At 36.2% G+C, this 20,830-nt stretch overlaps 2 protein-coding genes across 6 annotated transcripts; both read right to left on the reverse strand.

The window, feature by feature from the left end:
* Positions 1-1,928: 1,928 nt before the first annotated feature.
* LOC109085761 (hepatocyte nuclear factor 4-gamma-like) lies at positions 1,929-14,856 on the reverse strand. 4 transcript variants are annotated; one of them, XM_019100259.2, is made up of 10 exons: positions 14,713-14,856; positions 9,494-9,662; positions 8,569-8,663; positions 7,489-7,595; positions 6,822-6,968; positions 6,013-6,100; positions 5,786-5,938; positions 5,456-5,692; positions 4,163-4,276; positions 1,929-2,456 (listed from the first exon to the last, which is right to left on the reverse strand). In XM_019100259.2, exons 1-10 carry the CDS (start codon positions 14,738-14,740, stop codon positions 2,329-2,331), a joined length of 1,266 nt encoding a protein of 421 aa, XP_018955804.1. In that variant the 5' UTR covers positions 14,741-14,856; the 3' UTR covers positions 1,929-2,328. The 4 variants fall into 4 exon arrangements, with proteins under 4 accessions (XP_018955804.1, XP_018955803.1, XP_018955801.1 ...); XM_019100258.2 differs by having other exon boundaries at positions 6,822-6,971; XM_019100256.2 differs by lacking the exon at positions 14,713-14,856 and adding an exon at positions 12,264-12,504 and having other exon boundaries at positions 6,822-6,971.
* On the reverse strand, positions 14,713-20,205 carry LOC109085762 (probable G-protein coupled receptor 141). 2 transcript variants are annotated; one of them, XM_019100260.2, is made up of 3 exons: positions 19,715-20,205; positions 17,536-17,569; positions 14,713-17,296 (listed from the first exon to the last, which is right to left on the reverse strand). In XM_019100260.2, the coding sequence occupies exon 3, from the start codon at positions 17,289-17,291 to the stop codon at positions 16,377-16,379; it is 915 nt and encodes a 304-aa protein (XP_018955805.2). In that variant the 5' UTR covers positions 17,292-17,296; positions 17,536-17,569; positions 19,715-20,205; the 3' UTR covers positions 14,713-16,376. The 2 variants fall into 2 exon arrangements, with proteins under 2 accessions (XP_018955805.2, XP_042607924.1); XM_042751990.1 differs by lacking the exon at positions 17,536-17,569 and having other exon boundaries at positions 19,715-20,204.
* Positions 20,206-20,830: the final 625 nt, after the last annotated feature.

Raw genomic sequence — 20,830 nt, forward strand, 5'->3', positions numbered from 1 at the left:
ATTTAGAAGAGCTTTAGACCTTACGAAATCAAAGCATGGGGTTTAAAGTGCAGCACTGCAACAGAAGCGGTCTCTAGTCTGGAAGTGTCATTATGCAAACAAATGACGGTTCTACATGAGAAAAGGGAGGAAAATTCCTCCTATTCAGCTTGTCGGCGATGTGGATTACAATCACTTTGAGTTTCCTCGCTGCCATGAATGTCAAGGTGTAGTGTGTGAGAGTTTCCTTCACCACAAAGGTGAAGAACAGATATGCTTCTTCCATCCACTCCACATTGCTCAGAGGAGGCTTACCGAACCTTAATACCACACCGTCACACAAAGCTGAACGCCTCAGATGAGATGTGTGCCTTGAATACCAAGATAATGTTTTGTATACAAATAAGTGCATTCAGCCTTGTGCGCTTGTTCATTAAGCATCACTGGATGCTCAGCCTTCTCCCGTCAAGCTTGCCGTTTAACCCCACGCGAGCTGCCACTCCATTATGGAGTTGATTGGAGGGTTTGCAATGTTTATCTTACCTTGCTCGCTCTCCATTTCCACTTCCTCCAAGCTCTCCCGCAGTATAATAGACAGCTACTATTGACGGCATCATTCGACTCATCTGCCCCCAGGCCTTGTGCACTCACACCTAGTGATATCAGATTGCTTTCTGGAAACCCATCCATACAGGGCACACTCCAAAACTTATTATGGCTTCCCATGAATGCCGTGGTATTGACAACGTGGACTTCACCTGCACCAAATGCTGTTGTTTAGATGCAGAAAATAGCCTGATTTGATGTGTTTTCGAATGAGCCTACTGTTCTTGTTCTTGCTCTTTCTCCGTCTGTCTGTCTCTCTTTTGGAGGCAGAGATTCACGATGTGTCAGAGAGCAGCGCAGTTTCACCCAGCTCAGATGAGATGATATGATCATCTGCTTTCTCGTCTCAGCTTCTTCGTTTTGTTGTAATTGCATACGTTCCATATATAGCTCACAGTGGCTTTTCACTTTCAGGGTTTGCTTTAGAAAACTGACAAAAGTTTCAAAAAGGGATGTACTGTATATGCATTAGGTCTCGTCTGTCTTTTTATGCTTCATATTTATACGGCTGCCACATGAATCACCTGTGTGAATGTACTGTTGCCCTTAGCATGCAGGGTGCATTGACATTTGCCAGGATATGTATGACCTTCTGATTGTAATGCAAGTGACATTATGATTTGTATATGGAGAAAAGAAACTTTTAAAATGCAATGTGTCAGAATAGTATGAAATACAACAAGAAACACTTTTTGCTGTTAAGAAGTTCAAACATTCTGATTTTACTAAGTAGCCATTTAGCAGATGCTTTTATCCAACAACTGCCAGGGCAACCTTGATTTATTTGTAAACTAAAATAATGGTAAAAACATTTGTACACTAATTATATATTCAATATTTATATATTTCTATTTCAAATAAATGCTGTCCTTTTGAACTTTCTATTCATCAAAGAATCCTAGAAAAGAAAGAAAAAAGAAAAACAAAAGTATCACAGTTTCCACAACAAATATTAAGCAGCACAAGAGTTAATATTGCAGAACAAGTAATAATTTTTTACAGTATTATTGTTTTTACTGTATTTCCGATCCAATAAATGCACACTTGAATTAAAATGTAATATCAGTGACAATGAACTTTCAGCCTAGCATTAGCTTCTTAACTTTAGCTTTATTTCATTATTTGTTTCATTTATTATTTATTTTTTTATTTCACAAAATCATACTATAATTGGTGGACCTGTTGAAGTCCCTTGTTCTGCTCAATAAAACTCTAAATAAAACTGTTAAAACCTTCCTAAAAGTAGCACTTTTATAGCATGACTTACATTTAACTTGCAGTATATAAAAAAATGCTTAAGTCATAAAAAGTTATTAAATATCAATAAACACAACATAAAAAACTCAGGCACTAAGAGCATTTATTGTGTAAGTAAGGGCACATTTTCAGGCAAAAATTAACATTTTGCTTGGTACAATTTTGTTAATAAATTAAATCTTGAATTTTTATTAATACAAAAAATGTTGACAAGTCTCTTGTAACTGACAATAATTTGATATTAAAAATGAATATTGTCTAAATTTACTAGGTTACCAGTGGTAGGCTGATACAAGGAGAAATACTTTTTTGATGAAATACTTTTTTCAATTAGAGGTGATCCACTTAGACCATAAATTTTGGATTTTTTTGTAAAGTTCTCTTTCGATCGGATAAATATGTTGCGCTGGATGTGGGGAAGGGGGTAACTCACACAGTTCACATATATACTGTACAAACAAACAGGGCCTGCGGCAGAGAGGAGACTCAAAGGGGAGGCTCGGGAGAGGGTCTGTTTGGCATGGGCTGTGGCGGGAGCAGGAGAGCCGGGCTGCCGGGGGGCTTGTACACCTCCTGTACTGAAGTGGGAGATGGAATGGGGGTATCTGGGGATGCTGAAGAAACAGAAACATAAAAATAATAATAATAACTAGAATGTACATTTCCTGAAGAAAATGTGAGTGGTGCTTGCAGTGGCAAAACTCGGCCCTCAGTTACTTAGGTGTTTTTATAGAGTTCATAGCCTGATTTATCTCTTAGCTAATCACTATTAGCATGTAGCTATTCACTGCTAGCATGACTAGCATGTTGGAATTCCAGTTAGCTAGCATGAGTCAAAAGAGCCAACCGCCATGTCTTTACGATGTTCTGATTCAGAGATATAGGTCTTGCAAAACGGGTTGCTAGGGTACTCTGTTTGGTTGCTAGGGAGTGGCCTAACAGCTCCCAATGACGATACTCCAAAGGCTGCTTGACAGTATAAGCCAAACCCCATGTCTGTACATTGTTCTGATGCAGAGATATAGATCTTGCAAAATGGTTGCTAGGGTACTCTGTTTGGTTGCTAGGGAGTTGCCTTGCAGCTCCCAATGATGATACTCCAAAGGATGCTTGACAATATAATCCAACCCCCATGTCTCTACGATGTTTTGATGCAGAGACATAAGTCTTGCAAAACGGTTACTAGGGTACTCTGTTTGGTTGCTAGGGAGTGGCTTGGCAGCTGGGAATGATGGCTGCTTTCCAGTATGAATGATATAAACCAACCCCCATGCCTTTATGATATTCAGATTTGAAGATATCCCTCTATGCTTTGGGTTGCTAGGGTGGTCTAAATGGTTGCTAGGGCGTGGCTATGAAGTCTTGAAGGTGATTCGTGATTGGCCGTTTGCTGCCCCGAGTCAAACGAGCCCACCGTCATGTTTCTATGACACTTCTATCCATAGATATTAATTTGATCTTTTTCAATTGAAGTCTATGGAGCTTGTTACTAAGGGGCCGTAAATGGTTGCTAGGGCGTGGCTTGACTGCTTCACAATGATCCTGGTAGACTGATTGGTTGTCTGAGTAAAATGAGCCCACCCCCATGTCTCTATGACATTGTGATCCAGAGTTATGTTCAATGCAAAACTCCTACGTAAATTACCATAGTAGGAAAAACGCGCTGTTTCATGGGCGATCCCTCACCATAGTATGTCTATGGGGCAAGTTTGGGGGGCTCTTGCGCCCCAGGGGTACAACTTATACCCCACTGTGGGGTATGTTCTCGCAAAGCCTGATAGCCTCTCCAAATGTGGTGATTCACATGTTTCTGCGAAATTCTCTCTCGGAGCTACGATCCGTCAAAGTTGGCCGCAATGTATTGTCTATGCGATTTTTCGGGCGATATTTCGCCCGGTGTGCGAACATCGTACGCCCGATCGCTTATAAAAGTCATAGCACACCATTCCCTTATAGGCCGCACGATTTGACGCCACTTTTGCGGGTCTGTGACAAAAACTGCGGGACTAGTTACGCGCCGAAATTTGTACGGAATCTATAAGAAGAATAATAATAAGTATGTGAGATAATACAAGTGATGCTTTGCCTTCGGCAAGCACCACTAATAATAATAATGTAGCAAAAGCTAAATAAACCTATAAAAAGCTATAAAATGCACTTTGTGTAGCTTGAAATATAATGAGCAAATGATTCAAATCAGGGTTATTATAAACCTAAACCACTTCTCTGATTCATTTTTATTTCTCACCAATGTCTGATTTCTGGTATTTAAACCACTGACTTTATTTAGGGACAGATAAACAAAAAAGCTATGTCTTACCCATCTGCTGTGAGTGTGCAGGTCCTGGGATGGAGCTAATGACTATGGTCTGTCCCATTATTGGAATCTGAGGGTGACCATTGTGATGTAAATGAGGTTGCTCCGTGGTTAAACCTGCAAAAATAAATTAAAAACTAAATCACAGAGGTGGTAATGTGGCATTTTCATACACACAATTCCAATATCTAAAATAAATAAATAATGCTACAATAATTAGTTATACTTTGAGCAGTTTGGTCAGATTTGTTTGGAAAATTTCATAATCACCTAATTCATCTGTGCCTTCTTGCTTCATGTCCAAAAGTAAAAAAAATAAAAAATAAAAAGGTTTGTGGCATATATGCTGCTTCCAGATTTCAACCACAGATGGCGATAGAGTGCACAAAGTGCAAGTAATATCACACCTCTCTTAAAAGTCTCAATGTAATGTAAATAGAATGCAGGTATTTTTGCAGGTCAGTGCAGGTCAAAAAATGGAAATTAATATTTTTGCACAGTCAGTGGGTTTTTTGAATGGCTTTCTGGTTAAATGCCTGAAATAAGGTTAACGCAAGCTCACTGTATTTTCACATTTTGTTCAACAACATAAAATACATCTTTTACTTTTCTGGAAAAAGGACTACAGAGGTTAAACATCATTACACCATTACACACTCTTGCAAACTATTCTAACACAAAACTTCATGGAAAATGTTTTTGAAATAAAGCCTGATAAGATGTCAGAAACTTAATTGTGTAGTTTATAGGCCGAGTTTAGCTTTTTGCCGATTGTATTTAGGCTTCAAAATTCAGCTGTGTTCATTTGTGAAGATTATCATGTGGATCAAATGTGTAAGAATCCTCAACTTTTGTTAGTGACAGAGATAATGTTTCTGTTACAATCCAAAAGCCAGTGGTAAAATCCAGTTGGATTTTGTTTAAGGAACCAGGGTGCTGCAAACTTTTGGCTTGGCCTACAAAGATCTGTCAACACTTGGTTCTATCCACTGATTGTTAATTAGATTGAGATAGATATTAATGATGTTAGCCTTAGCAAGCACAAGTCAAGACTGATAGGCCTACCTTAGTCAAGTAAGTTCAAGCCGCTCCAGAATTAATAATATGGTATACTAATAAAGCAAATGCAGCATTCTGCCTCATCATTTTACAGTATAATACACAGTATTATAAGAAAAAGTTTAAGTAGACTTGCTTCCGAATAAAGTACTTGCTTTCACCTAGCTAAAAAAATGATCATGAAGCATTTTCCCGCTCCAAAAGCCCCTGCAACTGAATGTTTCACATCATACTCACCCCCAAGAAGCATCTCCTGCAGCAGGTTATCTATCTTGGCAAGACCGAAAAGCTTGATAAACTGTAGCTGCTCAATCATCTGCCAGGTGATGCTTTGCAGAGTAGGAAGAAGCAGCAAAAGCTCCCCGAATCGCCCACGCGAGTCATACTGCCGGTCATTAATGTAGTCTTCCAGACTCATTTGAACCTGATAGCGCATTGCCTTGATCTTAGAAGGATCTCTTAAGCTTTTGGCGTCTAGATGTTAAAAAACAGAGATAGTAACATGTATGGCTATGTTTCAGGATTGATACTGGGTGTTTAATAAATGCTCTGCTTCATTCGTCATACCTGGGTCGAAGAACACAATGGCCTTTAGTGCTGCGTATTCATTTTCGTCAATTTGGATGTCCTGGAAGGGTAGAACCAGTTCATTCAAGACTCGGTTAGATACGCGACCTATTTCTGGCTCAGGGAAGTTTCGATGGACAACGCAGCCATTTCCTGCATGGAAAATGGAAATCTGTCTATTTACAGTATAATTATGTTGAAAGGTGAAAATAACTATTAGAAGTTACCTAGAAGCAAGAGATCTTTGTATGGCATTGACCTTTTAGCCACACCAAGCAGAAGATGCTCTCCGGCATGAGCTCGTAATAAACTAACCTGGAAGAAAAATGAGACCTGGTTTAACATGTTTCTGTAAGCCACAGTTAAAATGAATATCTGCTATACCACAGTGAAAAAAACGTATTAATTTAATTAAAGGTTATTAAATTTAAAAATAATATTTTAATATATTTTAAAAATGTAGTTTATTCCTGTGAAGGCCTTCACTCCAGTCTTCAATGTTAATAATTGAATATTATTTTCTCAGAACATTTTAAATGGAAGTAGAAACATGGTGTAGTTACACTCTCTACCAGCAGGTGCCATGCTTCCTAGTTGACTGCATGTGTCCAAAAATTAAAATAAAAATAAAAAGTCAGTATAATGCAAAATGAGTAATTAATTTTGTTCCAGAAGAAAAAGACTGCAAAAAAAAAAAAAAAAAAAAAGATGCAAATTTTTTTTTTGCCAACTTTTAGTATTAAACTAGCAATCTCTATATAGTAAAATACCTCAAAGCTAACAGACATGGAGTAAAGGACTTTTTTTCATTCTTTAAGGTCATTTTTTAAATATTGGATGGTTCTGCATGTTCAATAACAAATAAATGCAATGGAAAAATCTGAAATTTAGAGCAACACAGACAGCTTGCTACATGGAAGCTAAACTGAGTCAGCCATGTGAATAGCAAATATTGAGCTTCACTGAATGGCCCTGCAATTTAACCCAAGGGCCTCCCCAATTAGTACAGCCAGTGTTGCTTTCCGACGGCCATTACCTGGTCATCAAGTGGCAATTCGCCGAAGGCTGGGATGTATTTAGCCCACTCTACCAGAACAAGCAGCTGTTGCTTCATAGATTCACAGACGTCACTGATAGTGGCTGATTTTTTCTCTGAAACATCAGCAGGGCCCATTGGGCTGATCTGCTGGGAGACAAACGAGAGAAGAACCAAATTTACCATGTCCTCTAAAAATGCTTTTGCACAGGCTGTTACCTCGCTCTCAGAGTAAATTCACGCAGGTACTCATGCAGATAATTAGAAATGTTGATGACACAGACTGATGCTCAAAGAAAGCAGCGCTCAGTTGTTATTTATCTCTCTTTGTCATTAATGACTACTGAGCAGAACTTCATCAAAGTTACTGTAATGAAACCTCTCTTCCTTCTTTAATCAGCCCTGTTGGTTAATTTTTGTCTTTGGTGACTATTTATCTCTAGCATAATGCATTAAAACCATACACCTTTGCTTTAATTGACAATCACAGCAATAATTTATTGCTCAAAAGCAATAAATGTTACTGCCGCAGATACCTTAACTATATGCATGTTTTTATTTTCCATATCTCTGCCCTTCTCTACAGATATTCTTTCTCTTTCTTTTTGTGTGTGTGTGTGAGAGAGAGAGAAAGAGCGTTTCGATTAACCTTGATAGGACAGTTTACCTGCTGCGAGAGAGCTTCAGCGTGAGCCAGGGCCGTGATTGGCGGCAGGTCATGTGAGTCTTGTATGGTTCTCCTCGAGCTGATACGGTCCCGTTCATTTTGCACAGCTGAAAACAAGCGCAAACAATTTTGCTGATTAGTGAGCTAATAACAGTTAAGAAATATTACTGATTAGCCAAGATGATGGGTGTGTTTCTCAAGCTTATTTACAGAAAATCTCACACATTGCCAAGGCATTGTCACATTCATTGTGATGTATTTTAACATCATTAAACTTAAAACACAGACTAAAATGACCTTTTTGCCACACCTTCCAATGATGAACACACTGGGAAATTTTACAAGCCATAAAAATTTCCTACAGGACATGTTACTGTATTTTAGATTATTTAAAAAAAAATATATATATATATATATTTATATATATATACAATAGTTTTTATTTTTGAGCATGTTTTAAAATACTTTTTTTTATGAAATCTTTTGTAACCTTTTTAGAAATTAAATTGCTGATGTGTCATTTTTCTCATATCTAGACTTTTGACATTGGTTCAAACTTGAGAAGATGCCTAATGAACAAAGAGCTTAAACCAGCCTAAGATTGTTTGTTGGTCTTAACCAGTCTCCTAGCCTGGTTTTCAATCTAGTAAACACCAGCTGCATCACCAAGGTAAACCATCTTAAACCAGCTAAGACCAGTAAACCATCTAAGGCTGGAATCAGGATTTTTTTCCTTTTCAGAAGGAATAGGAAACAATGGTGAGCAAATTAAACATAATACATGACTGGCGTGCAAAACCCTGCCTTAGCTAGAAGTAAAACTTTAACTGACCGCAGTCCTGAACAACGTGTACGCACGGAAAGTGAGGTGGAGAGCACATGATCACCCATCATAAAAGTCTAAGCCAAGGTTATATATCCAATAAACTAAACATCCTTGTGTAATCAAGGCAAGTTTTATGGCATCATCCATTTTACTCTCTCGAGTTCCCTCTTCCTTGTTACTCCATAAGCTATCTGTTCGAAACTGTGGGAAAAGGGAGTATTTGTGGGGATAAAGTATACATATAAAATGTTTACCTTCTTTCTTCATTCCAGCTCGAAAGCATTTGTGAAGTCTGCAGAAACGACACTGGTTCCTTTTGTCTTTATCAACAACACATTGACGATTAAACCTGCCCAAAAGTAAATAAATAAATAAAGACTATATCTTAAGAATAAAACTTTATCTGGTTTACAATGTATCTGGTTATGATTTTAATTTCACTAAACAAATCCAGTTTCCTTAAAGTAAAAGGCTTCCATAAAGGCTTATGGTCCAGCGAATTGGTCAAATAATGATTTATTAGACTAATTCAAACTGATAACTTTGAGACTGACACATGAGTCTTTTTGAATGATTCATTAAAAAAACTGAGGCACTCAACAGTAGAACTGATAACTCACAAGTTCAAGACTGATTCCTGAGTCATATTGAATGATTCATCAAAAATAATTTGGTCATAAAAGGCACTCAACTATGAATCATACTCATGTTAATGTACACTTATGTTTGAACAAAGGGTTTCTAAAAAAAATTTATTCCCATGCTATAGTGTTGTCATAGTTAAATAAAATTAAAACTATTAAAATATTTTTAACTGTAATAAAAATTAAATAAAAATACAAATATTACACAAAAAATGTAAATTTAAAAAATGTAAAAAAAAAATAAATAAATAAACTGAAATAAGTTTACTCACTAAAATTACTAAAACTGAATAAAAAATAAACGAATAAAGTACATCAATTAAAATATAAATATTTAAAAAAAACTAATACTTAAACTAAACTAAAATTTAAATAAAAACAGGAAATAAAAAATAAAAACTAATTCAAGCTACTAATAAATACCAAAATAGTACATAAATAATACTACAATAAACCCTGAACACATAAAAATGATTTTCACTACACAATATTTATTTTATAATGTAAACATCTCAGTTGGATGAGTGCGATGTACCTGCAGGAGTAGACATGACTCTTCCTGATGCTCCGGCGGAAGAATCCTTTGCAGCCATCACAGCTGGAGGCGCCATAATGTTTACCTGTGGCTTTATCACCACAGATTGCGCAGTTGGAGCTCACGCCATTTTCTCCTTGACTGATGTCAGGCTCTGTTGGCATGTTTTCTATGAAAAACAACATGGACAGTCAAAACTGAAATCATCACACATAGCATTACTGGCTGCCACCTGAACACTTTGGTTTGACAGTTCGGTCAAGTGAGGGCTTGATGATTCACTTGGTAGCTCATTCATAAAAGGCTTTAGATTACTTAAAACAGAGAATCATGTCCATTGTACATTCAGAGCGTTAAATAGTGGGAATCTACTGCTGCTAAGCTTCTGGATGCTATGCTAATCCAAGTTTGCTAACAACCAAAGAGGCCTAGTGAGTCTCTTAAAGCTACAGGACGATGCGTCTATCAAATCTCGGCCTTTTTACTCTGTCTTTCAATCATAACCGCTAACGAGGAGAATGTGGAAGAGTTCTGCATAAGTGAACAAAGGATGCTCATCCTAAAAGACCTTCTAATGCAACAGAGAGTGGCACCCAGGATGAAAAATCAATCATTCCTTTGTGCATCCAAAATCATAACATTTCAACAAAAGAAATGCAGCAGGGGACTTTAGCCTTTTATGCACTGAGACTGATTGGAGCCTCCTGCTGTTGTAGGACAGACTTAATTAGGATTAGCCTCTGTTTTATCGCATAGATAGATATTTAATGGAGATTGACATCTCGTGGATAAATGTTAATGTGGGTTGAAAGCAATCTCTTCTGATTCAGTATATTCCCAAAGTGATTCCTTCTCATTTCGGAATAAAACATCATTTGAATGCAAAGGGCACGTGTGGTCGCAGAGAGCCAATTGATCTTGTTGGCTTTCGTACATTTGCAGAGCGTGTTTTGAAGTGTTCTGTTCCAGAGTAAGGTGATACAGAACTTGAAATCAAAACATAAATCAGTTGGCAAATAATTTCAATACATGCACAGCTTTATGGACTTAATTAAGAAGTAGCTCACCCAAAAATTTAAATATTGCCAATATTTGGAAAAATACTGGTAGCCAAAGAGTTTTGGTTACCATTGACAATATGGAGAAACAAACATCTGAGACATTTCTCAAAATATCTTCTCATGTGTTTCACAGATGAAAGAAATTCATGCATTTTGGAATGATACGAGGGTGAGTAAATGATGTGCTTTTTGGGTGCACAACCCCAGCATATTAAAGAAACCAGAAGAATGCCTATTTATATACAAATTAGCTGAATACAACAACCAATCCATCCAAATGCTTTCCTACACTATATTAAATGTATTTGCATGCAAACATCAACTCAAAACGTGAATTTTGCTTATTGCACAGTTGATTAATACTTACTAAAATACTTGATTAGAATTAGCTAATGCAACAAAATGCTTGTTGCTATACATGAGTTTCACTGTGTGCAATCCATTTAAATTTGTCAGATATTTTATTGTATCCATTTGCATTTATCTTTTTTTTTTATCCAGTTCCCAGCATGGATGGTTTGAAAAACATAAGTAGACTAATGCATTTGTGGTGTAAAATAATGTTTATGATATATTTTGGAATTAATTATTGTAGATGTTACCATGCAAAGCACATTTTTAGGTTCACTTTTTTAGTGCAACTGCTAGTCAGTATTTAATTGCGGCAGATTCAGTCTAGTCAGTATGACAGGTCTAATTTTATTGGGTTTCCTCCAATACATTTTCATTATATAAGATATTTGGGTAAAGTTTACTGATTATTTTAAGAAAATCCAACTGAAATTAAGTTCAGCCAAAGAACTTTTGTCTAGCTGTCCATCTGCATGCCAGAGATTGTGCGTTTGCCTTTAAATAGTTTGTATTCCAGTTATTTTATGGCCTTTCTCTATCTCTGTGTTTCAATGTACTGTAAAGAACTGTAAAGATAACTGGGAAATCTCTTCAGCAATTTTAGCATTAGGTTAATGGAGAACCAAAGTGGATAAATCACATCAGATTGCAGTGACGTAATCGTGCCAGTAACGCAAGGAGTCTAAAAGAGTTGCCCTATCCAAAATGTACCTTTGAGTACACAATGCCCCAGTGTGACTGTCCCTTTACTTTAATTTGTGGACAAATCATTGGACTAATATTATTTCACGCCTCAAAATATCTGAGTTCACTGTTTCTCTTGTATTGCTTTGAATTAACTCTGCAGTTGTACAAAATATATTGACTTTACACCTAAACGTACCTCATTTTGTCCTATTTTCCCAACCTATGAACCCATGGAGATCCCAGTCTCTAATCCTGAGACGCAGAATTCTTTTCTCAGGATTTGAGCGAAACCTCTGTTGAATTTTAAACCGAATGGAAAGACTTTCAAAATAGTTAGCTAACAATTATCTCCTTTAGGTTGAGGTAAATGATTCTGCTGGGACGAATCATTCCAGACAGTTCAGACAGCTGTTAAACCAGCCATGACATGGCGTCCGTCCCCTCCAGACACGTCTGAGACAGTCATACTAAGTCAAATTAATACCCACATCAGTTATAGAATCTGTGAACTGACATGGCTTTAATTAACATTTTAATAACAACACTATAACAAACACAAACTTTAAGCATAATGGTCATTGGTTTACTAGTCCAAGCAGCATCAACCGCATCTGCAACTTCTAAAAGTACTTTAAAAAACACATATTTTGGACAAATTGCACAGCACTCACCACCACAATAAAGCACTTCTGAGTTCTCAAAGCCCAATGTGCTATAGGTTGGGTCCAGGCCCTCGCAGTAATTGGCTACATCCATGTCCAACAAGGATTTAGGAAGAGGAGTTGGTGAAAACTTCATCCCTGCCTGGCTATCTCTACTTAAAGTCGTCCCGGGACAGTGTCTCTTGGAGAGAGAACTGAGGGCAGCCTTAGGTTGACCATCTCTTCAGAATGCTGATTTGTCGTCTTCTAAGACAAGGGAGGAGCCTTGGCCAAGACTCCTCACCTCCTTGAACAGAACTTATCTTCTCACCTTATCCTATACTTATCAGAAGGATAAAGAGATAACAGTATTCCCCATTTGTTCCAGAAAGGAACAGGAAGGTTTTATTGGTGCAGCGCAACCAACAAGCCCTATTCTCAGGCAAAATGACACTCTTACAAAGTGATGCACTGTCCCAAACCCAAAAGACTGCAGCACCATTGAGCTTCCATTTGTAAACAAAGACTTCAGAATGAAGGTGAGATCTGAACTTCTGTTAAACCAGTGGAGTTCTCCAAGCTTGAGATATATTTAAAAGAATATTTAAAAAATAAAGGTAAATTAGCATTTCCTGAATTCTGTTGCAATGATCTAATCATAGACATAATTTACATTCGTCTAACACAAATTCTGTTTTGCATGTTAACTTTTATTTAAATTAGATTAAGAGACACTGAAGAATTATTTGAATGTAATATTTTGAACCTATGAGTCATTGATGAGCCATTCTTCTTAAAGAGATAGTTCACCCAACAAAGAAATTTCTGTTATTTATTCACATTATTCTCATTCTTTCACTTACACTGTAAAAATGATTTTTCAAAGATGTAAAAAAAACAAAAAAAATTATCTTTCTACTTAAATTTCACATTTAATTTGATGTGTCGCTTGCCATTTCTTTTTAAATAATTGTGAAATTTACTAGCTATGTCTTAATGATAATTGTTTCAAAGTAAATCTTTCACCAATTTTTTTGTGTATATTACTTTTTTTTCTGTGGAACAAAGAAGAAGAGATTTTTGAAAAATTAATCAAGTGATGCTTTTTTGTCCATGCATTTTGTGTTCCACAGAAGAAACAAATGTATACAGTTTGACATGAGGAAAAACTATCCTTTTATGAGTTTAAAAAAATATAAATATGTTCTTATAAAAAAAAATAAACACATTGCAGCATCATCAGGCCTGTACAATGCATGTGCAAATGCATAAAGGAAACAAAACAAAAATGTTGAAAAAAAAATTCATCTCTGGCCTATAATTTTTTTTTTTTTAAATTCATCTTTAATGAAATACTTCTGCGTCGGATTTTAGAAGAACTGTGCAATTTAATCAACTATAGAAAGTCCAACAAAATAGTAACAACGCTGTACAAGTCATAACAAAAAAAGAAAGTCAACAAAATATTAAAATACTTAAAAAAAAACAATATATTCAATAAATTGAAGTACTTGAGGTTAGATTCGGTATGCACATGGATACTGTACAGGGATAAACATCACAGAAGTTACATTTTAACTTCACTCTAACAAACAATGTTTTAAATGAGGAAGTGCACAAATGTTCATGTGATAAGGGTTTGGTGAGGCTATTTTTTATACTATTTTCAGTAGATTGCATTACACCTCACTATCAGCTCCGATGCAGACAGATTAATACTGTACTTAAAATCATATTGCAAAATACTCTCCAAATTACTAGTTGATCTGTCATACCACTTCAGCAGTTAAATAAATTCAAGGTCAAACTAGAATTGCTTGGAAGTAAAATATCACTCCAGGACCGTGAATAACTCACAGTATCAAGGCAGTACATTCAGTTTTATATAAAAGAGCCCTTTAATGTCACTTCTATAGGCTACAGGCAACTGAAATAATCACGATATGACCTAAATGATATTAAGGCACATAATTAATGTAGAAGGAAACCTTTTAAAGTGTAAATTAGCAAAGCAAATATAATTTAAAAAAAATTCCGCAATATTGGATATAAAATATGAAATAGAATAATTTAATAAGCACTGCTTATTTGGTTTCACAACATAGCATTTCAGAAAACTCAAAAATCGTGTACGTTTTCTGTATGAAACACCTACATATTTCTATTTGTCAATACGAAAAATTATAATAAAACACGACTAGAGACTAACCTAATTCAGGGGATGCTGACGTCACAACTGCACGAGCGGTATATATATATATATATATATATATATATATATATATATATATATATATATATATACACACACACACACACATTTATTTATTTATTTATTTTTTACCGGCAAAATTTAGTAGAAAGGACTTGTTTAAAGACTCTATAAAATGTAGGAACAAACGTTTTAACGGATTTCTTTCTTTCTTTCTTTAACTGGCCCACAATTCAATGACCGCAACGTAAAACTATCTGATCTTACCTTCTCCACGTCCAACAACGATGTGCATTAATCCACCAAAACCCAAACGAGCATGTGTCAAAATTTTATGCTAATAAATATTATATTTAGGCGGATATAGAGCGCAAATGAAGTGTTTGACATGTCAAAAGCCTCACATTGGATAATACTTTTGGTGGTGTTGGGGGAGCCTCATTAGGTCGATTTACTAAACAAACTGAAAGTTGGGTGGAGATGTTAAACAGTAACTAGCCCCAATAAAACACAAGACATGAATCATTTTGCCTGTGCATGAGTCCACGCCATAAAAAACGCAGACAAACGAAGCCTAAAGACAAGAGGGAACACATATGAATAAAACCGATATTTTTGTATTTTCAGAAAACAAGTAAAAAGCCTACATATAAACACTGGTTGAACCCTGAAGCACAACTCATAGTTACAGAAATATTGTTTTAGCTTTCAACTAAGCTACCTCAGATCCGGTCTTTGAAGTTCTCCAATTTTATCAGAAGAGGGCGCCAAATCTCTATTTTCCTCTCTCTCTCTCTCTCTCTCAACAAGAGGTCGAACATCGGTTGTCTATTGTTTTATCACATAACTGAACATAAAACTATATTTAGAACGTTTCATTTTTGCATGAGTCTAAAATCGTCCCCAAATATGAAACTAACTGACGCTCTATCACGAGTCACGAGTATCACAAGTTTGTCGTGTCGCGAGATGTACCCCCAGCTCACAAAATATGTGTTAAGAACTTCAGCAACTTGCCATTATGGTATGAACATTTTGGAATGGTCTCTGAATGTTTAAAACCTAAAATTTTTAACGTAAAAAAAACAAAAACAAATTATTCGTTATGAAAACACTAGAGAAAAAAAATGCGAACGTTCCATTTTATCATTATGGGAACGTTCTGAATTAGGCCTACTTTTAAAAGTTCCCTAAACGTTCTGAAACGTATTACAAGTATAACGTTACAAAAAACATTAGAGGAAAAGAAAGCCGATGACGCTTTGAGAGCACAACATTGAATGAACGTTATTGGAAGAACGTATGTTCATAAATTTGAGATAAGATTAACCAAAGTTCTGAGAACGTAGGACTTAAATTCACTGAGCTGCTTTCATATTAGTTCAGTTATTATCTGTAAATATAATAGCTGTCAAAGTTGCGCTGTAAAATTAACCCTTAAAATAAAATGTATTTTGCATTTCTATCTCCACAAAAGCATATCAAAACATACGTCATTTCAAATCATCCGTAAGACTTGAATACCATGATTACCATTATCACTACTGTCATTTTAAACACATAACAATCGAATTATATATATATACTGTAGTAACACTGTTACTTTAAAGTATAGGCTTATCATGGTAGGCCTAATGGAATTTACATGATCAAAAACAAAAAACAAAACACAGACCCTTTTTTTCAAGAGCATTCAAACAATGTAAAAAGCTTTCAGAAACACAGCTACCACACTTAATATTTTCAGTAATTTCTATGGTATTTTGGCGCAAAACGGGCCACATTTTGCTAAGGCTGATTCTCATTACCTTCACCTTATAATTATAAAAAATGTGTTCTGTTGAAACGGTTTCCAGTTTCCATCTGCAGACCCTGATTTATGGGTAGTGATGCGGAAAATGGTATCCATGTTCAGTATTTATCCGCTTTATTTATCTGGTCCAGCACACTTTATATATGTTCTTCCCAGTGAACGTCAGCATGTCGAAACACGTAAGCCCAGTGATGGCCAGAAACACTTCATTTATCTGATGAAGTTCTTTAGTATAATTCATGTATTGTAGCCTAAAAAGGTGGTACGGTACCAGGCAGGTGAGCATGATGAGTACAAAGCTGAGGTTTTTTATTTGGACCCAAAACTCCTGCTGGGAACGGCAGGCGGGGCCGTACTTGAGGATCATCGAGCGCAGGATGATGACCTGGATGCAGGTCTGAAGACACGACACCGTGATTATAAAGATGTAAATAAACACTCCCAGTCCGTGTTCGTGTCCGTGTTCGTGTCCGTATTGTTTGAGCACGACGGGCAGCACCTCTCCCTGTCCCTGTCCGTGTCCGTATTGTTTGAGCACGACGGGGAGCATGATGATTAACAGGATGAACCACACCAGAGCGCTCGCACCCAGTCCATGCAGCCTCCTGTAGAACTCAGTCCGCTGCGTTTTCTTGTAAAAATGCAGGAAACGAACCGTGAGAAGGATGGAGTAGATGGTAAACACCATGTATATGTGGATATGCACCATGGCGCTGACCAGTTTACAGAATCCATGACCCAGCTTCCACGTTTGGGACACGTAGTAGTAGATTCTGAACGGCACGGTGAGCAGGAAAAGAAAGTGTGCGACCATCAAGTTCAGGAAGGCGATGGTGGTTAACGAGCGAATGTTGGTTTTTAACAAGCTGATCATGACGCTTAAGCCTGTGATGCCGACTAGAAGGACTGCAGTGTAAATGATGATCAGGGCGACTCTGAAGGGCTCGGTGAGGTGTGCCGAGGGGGCTTCTGAAGTTGGGTTGGTTGTCACTGCAGGGCTGGTGGTATAGTTGACTGTGGTGTTCATTGCCATGGTTCCTAGTGAGAAAACATATTGGAAGACAAATGTGAGAAAGTCACTGAATAGATGCAAAAGGCATCTGCATTGTTTTAGTCTTAGTTAAACTCACTACTACATTTTAAAGAATGTTTGAATCATTATAACAGCATGTTTATTAACATTGATTTTACTCACAAAAATCATTTTCAGCGATTTAACTCTGTATTATTCATGAGTAATTATTCCAAAAAATTTAGAAATCTAATCTTTTTCTCACCCTTATGTCGTTCCAAACCCGTAGAACTTTCTTTCTGTGGAACATAAAATATATTTTGAAGAATGTTGTTAACCATAGAATTTTGGTTTCCATTGACTTCCACCTTATGAGGACAAAAATGCTTAAAATATGTTTGTTCCACAGAAAAGGGGCGAATGTTGGGGGGAGGTTACAGGTTTGGACAACATGAGGGTGAGTAAATATCGACAGAATTGTGTATTCAGTAGGGTTCCATTTTTTAACATTAGTTACCTTCATTAGATAGCATGAATTAACAATGAAAAATTCTTATAAACCATTTATTAATAATGTTCATGTCAACATTTACTAATATTAAAGGGGTCATATGATGTGATTTAAATTTTTCCTTTATCTTTGGAGTGTTACAAGCTCTTGGTGCATGAAAAAGATCTGTAAAGTTGCAGAGACTAAAGTCTCAAATCTAAAGAGATTTTCTTTATCAAAGTTAAGACTCTGCCACGTCCCCCTAAAATGGCTCATTCAAACACGCCCCCACATCTCTACGTCACTATGTGGAAAATTTGCATAATGCCGCCCAAATGTTCACGCAAAGAAAGAAGGCTTGGTTTCAGTAACCGCAGTTAGTGTTGAAGCAGCCATGTCAGGGAGATGCTGTGTGTATCTAGGTGAAAGCAAAATGACTTTTTTGGCCTTCCGAAAGTAGATGCATTTAGGAATCTTTAAGATTACATGCATAAGAAAAGCAATGCGTTTTATGGACGATCGTTTCATGAACCTAGGAGAGGACGTAATTCTGACTTTGCTACAACAATCTGGCTTCTGAATCAGCTGTAAGTATGTTTTGTTATTAGTTTAAGTATTTGCTATCCACCTTTTTCTTCAACGTGGAAGTAAGCCTGTGGGTGAGACTTCCGGTTCATTAGCCACTATAGGTAAATAACGAGGAGAATAACAACGTGCAAGTAAACGGTAAAACTGTTTCTACTACAAACCAGTGTGTTCATAATTAAGATAATACATTAAAATAATATGATAAGACACACCAACTTTAAATATCAAGCAGCAAAACGAACTGTTTTGTTCAGCTAAATAAAGCTGGAGGGAGTTGATGCAGATGGACCGGAAGCCAGACACACAAAATACAAAAATCCCCACACACATTTACAAAAAAAAAAAAAAGTTTTTTTTTTATAAAAAAAACAGCGACGGGGGGGGTTGGGGGGGTTGGGGGTCACACAGTGGAGTCAGCTGTCTTAACCGTCCGTGGCTTGTGTTTGCAAACACATAAGAGCTTCATCACTGTGTCTGTCACACGACTCTGTTCTCCTTTCGAGCTTGAACTGATGATAAAACTATGGACATTATTAACTGTCTTTACATTTATTTTGAAAGATGAAGCTTGCGGTTATGGAAAGGGCGTTACATTTCGACAAGTGCTTGCGGTGTTTAGACAATCACAATGCACTGGGTCAGTTGGCCAATCAGAGCAGACTGCGATTGTCAGAAGGAGCGACTTTGTAGAAAACAACACGCTTGAGAGAGGCAGGGCATAGAGGACCTACAATAATGTACAGTATTTGAAAAATAATGTGTTTTTTGAACATTAAAGCATGTTAGCATATTCTGTTACACCAAATACACAAAATAATGATCTATAAAAAAAGCATCATATTACCCCTTTAATGAAATCAAAGTTGTTTGTTAATATTATGTAACTGACCTGAACTAACATATACCAACAATGAACCATTATATATTTATTAAAGTAAATAAAGTTTGAATATAACAAATGTATTGCTCATTGTTAGTGTATGTCTTAATGCATTAACTAATGTTAACTAATGGAATCTTACTGTAAACGGTTACATAAGTTTGCAGCTTGAGTAGGTAACAGTATTATTAGTGTACTGTAGAAACAAACCAATAAAAAGTCAATGAATAAGTAAATGTATTTTATAAATCCTCTTTTCACTCCTTTAAAGTTTAACTTGGAGTACTTTATGTATCTCTTTGTAGCTCTTTTGAAAGTGGCAAACAAGCCACAGACTTCTGTATGTGTACAAGTATGTTGGTTCTTTTCAGAAAATCAGATGAAAGCAAGACATTTCAACTATCATTTACAAGACAGTGCATTTAAAATGTTAAAGTTACTAATCAAAATTAACAGCCTAATGAGATAATGAAGCAAGATACTTACCCTCTGAACAGCAACGCAGAAGTCGACGATAGTAGAGCAGATGAGGAAGTAAGGTAATGTGTTTGTTGCATCTGCTCCTCACCCATTCAGAAACCACTATTTTAACACATTCTCTCGTTGAGGCAGCCAGGCTGCTGTTTGTTTTTATGGTTCACACTGTTGCACATTTGACATTTCAGTTTAGGTGGCCAACCTCAAAAACAATGAGTCACATTGTCAAACAACCTCAAACAAACCTTGCGATTCCAGTTATGATAAAAAAAATTATGCAAGATCACAATTGTCTATATAGAGGAGTCTCAATGCATTATTAAAATTCTGTTGGCAGAGACTAGGGGTATCATTAAAATCTTAATATTGCTCAGTACTAGTGTCTAGTCTTAAGCTGACAGGGTCTGTGGTTTTTGGTTTTCCCCTGTGATCTTGTCACAGCTGCAGAGGGGGGTGTGCATAAGTTATTAATGGACATGATGTGAGTAAAACTAATGTGTTTCTGAACAGACTAATAACATTTACATATTAGCAAATATATAGATAAAATGTTGGTATATAATGTTATAATGTTTCATTATATATATATATATATATAGTTGAGTCAATAATATTTTTTAATGTTTCTGAAAGAAGTCGCTTTTGCTCACCAAGGCTGCATTTATTTAAACTGTAATATTGTGAAATATTATTGATAACTCTAGAGTTATTACAAAATAACTTTTTAAATACATTTTAAAATGTCATTTATTCATGTGAAGGTTTATTGTAAATAAATTATTTTACATATTTACAATATTAAAATACAGTGTTATAAAACTACACATTTACCATAATGCCATCTGTAACATCGTAATATTCCTCAAATTTGGCATAAATCATACAGTACATATACAGAGACAAAATCAAGTTCTTTCTCTTTAATCTAAATCAGTCTTATGGCATTTTTTCCCTTTAATCCCCAGTTCTAAAATCCCTGTAAGTCCACTGAATGTATTAACAGCAGATCACTGTTTTTATATTAGTTATACGAGTCTTCCTATTGTAGGATGCAGTCATAAATTTTAAGTAAAAATGATGTTAAGAAATACCCATAAACAGTAAGACCCCACGCTGAACATCAGT

Source organism: Cyprinus carpio, chromosome B24, assembly GCF_018340385.1.
Source record: "Cyprinus carpio isolate SPL01 chromosome B24, ASM1834038v1, whole genome shotgun sequence".
NCBI classification, from domain to species: domain Eukaryota; kingdom Metazoa; phylum Chordata; class Actinopteri; order Cypriniformes; family Cyprinidae; genus Cyprinus; species Cyprinus carpio.

Coding starts and splice junctions, on each gene's coding strand:
- LOC109085761 (XM_019100256.2), bottom strand. CDS start 12,390: ATGAAGTTTTCACCAACTCCTCTTCCTAAATCCTTGTTGGACATGGAT. Junction 8,664..9,493: donor AGTCATGTCTACTCCTGCAG/GTACATCGCACT, acceptor ACTTTTGGGCAG/GTTTAATCGTCAATGTGTTG. Junction 5,693..5,785: donor CATTGTGTTCTTCGACCCAG/GTATGACGAATG, acceptor TTTAACATCTAG/ACGCCAAAAGCTTAAGAGAT.
- LOC109085762 (XM_019100260.2), bottom strand. CDS start 17,291: ATGGCAATGAACACCACAGTCAACTATACCACCAGCCCTGCAGTGACA.